The 2,992-nt window shown below is 46.4% G+C and overlaps 1 protein-coding gene across 1 annotated transcript in view; it reads left to right on the forward strand.

Annotated features, from left to right (window-relative positions):
• Positions 1 to 652: 652 nt before the first annotated feature.
• The window catches only part of LOC116223276 (S1 RNA-binding domain-containing protein 1), a 59,267-nt gene continuing 56,927 nt past the window's right edge, over positions 653 to 2,992 (forward strand). Inside the window, exon 1 of the mRNA XM_031579356.2 lies at positions 653 to 759. Coding sequence (XP_031435216.1) covers positions 653 to 759 — 107 coding nt within the window. The remainder of the gene's footprint in view (positions 760 to 2,992) is intronic.

A 2,992-nucleotide genomic window follows, 5' to 3' on the forward strand; every position in this document is an offset into this window, starting at 1 on the left:
AGAGCCTTCCACTGGGATCTTAGCTGGTCCAGGCCAAAGCTTTTTTTGGTGTCAACATGACCTTTGACCATCAACTTTCAAACGTTTCTCCAATAACTCCACTCTACTAACCAAAGCTCTGGATGAAAACAAGACGATATCTTTTTGTCTCTTTTCCACAAACTTAAAATGTGCCACGTAGATTATGTATGTCCGTGTGGATCACGTTACCGTGGGGATGAGATCGTCTGAGCCGCTCTGTGGGAGATCTGATGAATGACGTTAATTAGCTGAGGGGATGAGGGGCGGGTAGAGGGTATCAGAACCGCTATTCCAGTATGTCACTCAGGCACTGGTCATGGCCACTTTGGCCAGGGGGGTGACAGGGGCAGACAGGGGGGGCACGGAGACCGAGAAGAGGAGTGACTTTGCCCCGGGACGGCCTCATCAGAGAGTGTGTGTGTGTGTGTGTGTGTGTGTCTGTGTCTGTGTGTGTGTGTGTGTGTGTGTGTGTGTGTGTGTGTGTATGTGTGTGTGTATTTGGGCCCCCAAAGGATTCACAACCTTGCCATTGCACTTGAAGGCAGGTTTTTGTTTGTGTCTCCATCGCTCTCTCATTACGTGTGTGGTGGTGTATGCGTTTGTTTGTTTGTGGGTGTGTGAGTGTGGGCATATGTCCACTCAGACCCAAGCGGGCATAGACAACCTTCTGTTGGCTGCCACGGCGATGTCCTCTCTCCGCAGCAACGAGGTCCCTATCGTCAGGGTCACCGAGGGCTTGTACCCAGCATCCCTAGCGGGTGTTGTAATTAATTCAGACATGATATGGGGCAGCATCTCTCTCTCTATCCCTCTCTCTCTTTCTCCCTCTATCCCTCTCATCCACTATGTCTGCTGGGCTCCATCCCTCCGGTGTGTCTGTGTCCTTAAATTCAGGCACTGTCTCTCTTTCAAATCACCCAGAGCAGACAACAGTGTCATATATCACTTAATGAGGGAAGGGAGTGTGCCTTTCTCTCTGGGTAGCCTATATAAACTCCCTTCTGGAAATAAGGAAAGTGTGTGTGTGTGTGTGTGTGTTCATTTTCCTGTCCCCTGTAAGGCAAACTCTGTGCCTATGGCCTGTAGTGGTGGTATAGTGTACTGGTGGAGTAGTGGCGTAACTCTCAAATCAATGGGTGGCTTTTCCAGCTCTACTGAAACGGATGTTTTCTGGAGTATTGGAATTCCATTAGTGATGTGATGAATTGCCAAGAAAAGTTTTTTAAGAGAAACCTTCCTCTTAGTCTTAAAACTCATTGTATTTGTGCGTGCGTGCGTGTGTGTGTGTGTGTGTGTGTGTGTGTGTGTGTGTGTGTGTGTACGAGACAGGCATGATTGCTGTTAACATGAGATTGTTGGGTATTGGACAAGAATAGGTACATTTTGTTTTGTGATATTAGAATGGGGCTCCACTTTACTTTGAGTGCTTGTTGTTGCAGTCATGTAAGATCCAATGGTTTGTGAGCGTAAGCAAAATCTTTTGGGCTGTGTCACCTCAGATTGAATTTTGTGTGTGTGATAACACTGTCAGCACATTCTGTGGACAGTATCTGCTCAGATAGGATGTGTGTGTGTGTGTGTGTGTGTGTGTGTGTGTGTGTGTGTGTGTGTGTGTGTGTGTGTGTGTGTGTGTGTGTGTGTGTGTGTGTGTGTGTGTGTGTGTTCACACTGCTCTTGTCCCTTCACTTCTGTCAGCAGGAGTATGTGTGTGTTTGGTAGCTCTTTGCCTTCGTCAGGGTTGTCCTCTATTTATAGGAAACATAATCTCATTCAGCTGTGTGTGTGTCTGTCTGTGTAACTAATCTGTGTAAGGATTGGACACATGTAAATGATGTCTCAATTTAATTAAAGCTTAGACTTATTTTGTTGTGCATATCTCTATCAATGTATCTGAGTGGATTGTGTGTGTGTGTGTGTGTGTGTGTGTGTGTGTGTGTGTGTGTGTGTGTGTGGATTTGTTTTCATGTGTTCTAGAGCTATAGCTTGCTAAAGTGATTTGATCAGGTTATAATATAGATGTGTACTTGATAATACTGTATGTTTTAATCACAGTTATATGAAACCTCAGCAGCAAAGGATGTGATGGATGCACATGGTTGATGGTTTGCATTATTGTGTGATTGTGTGTGTCTTTGTACATAGAGATGAGTTTGATTGATTGTGTGTGTGTGTGTGTGTGTGTGTGTGTGTGTGTGTGTGTGTGTGTGTGTGTGTGTGTGTGTGTCGGAATGCCGAAGCCTCTGCTCCCTCATCTCCTCTGACCCTGCTGAAGGTCAGATGCCAGCACTCGTTAGCGCTGTCGCCATGCCGACATGTCAGCTGTCAAAGGAGGGGTCGTGTGTAGAGTGTGTGCGGGGGGAGGGGTGGGGGTGGGGGGGTCACTGATGAACAGACAGACAGACAGAGGAAGAGAAGAGGAGGAGGGAGAGCTGCAGTTCATTTACAGTGGGGGGGTTCCTGTCAGAAGGCTTCTGTCGCTTGTCACCACGGCAACATGTCACTAATTGGCAAAGTTGCCACAAGGGAGGGCTGGTCGCTGTGGTAATGAGGTTACCCAAATTAAGGGTTACTAGTCACTGCACACGAGACTGCCAGTGTACTTGTGAACTTTGAACGCTGGGGTGAAGGGGTCAACTCTGACCCAGCTTATAGAGAGAGGGAGAAACCAAAGGAAGGAAAGAGATCTAGGTATGGGTGGAGAAATGAAAAAAAATGAAGGGGGTACAGGGGTAGGAAAATAAAAAGTCAGAAGAACAAGTCAGTACTCTTTGAGGGCATCTGTAACACACACACACACACACACACACACACATATGCTTGAACACACACCTAAACACACTTACATGCAGATGATGTTTTCTCTTGTCATCTTTTTTTGTTTCTAGACCACAGCAGATCACCATTTTTCACAAACACATGTTTTAGTGGTCCAGTATGAATTATACATGTTCTGTCCACAGGATTTTGACGG

The sequence above is a fragment of the Clupea harengus genome, chromosome 13, assembly GCF_900700415.2.
Source record: "Clupea harengus chromosome 13, Ch_v2.0.2, whole genome shotgun sequence".
In the NCBI taxonomy this organism is placed as follows: Eukaryota; Metazoa; Chordata; class Actinopteri; order Clupeiformes; family Clupeidae; genus Clupea; species Clupea harengus.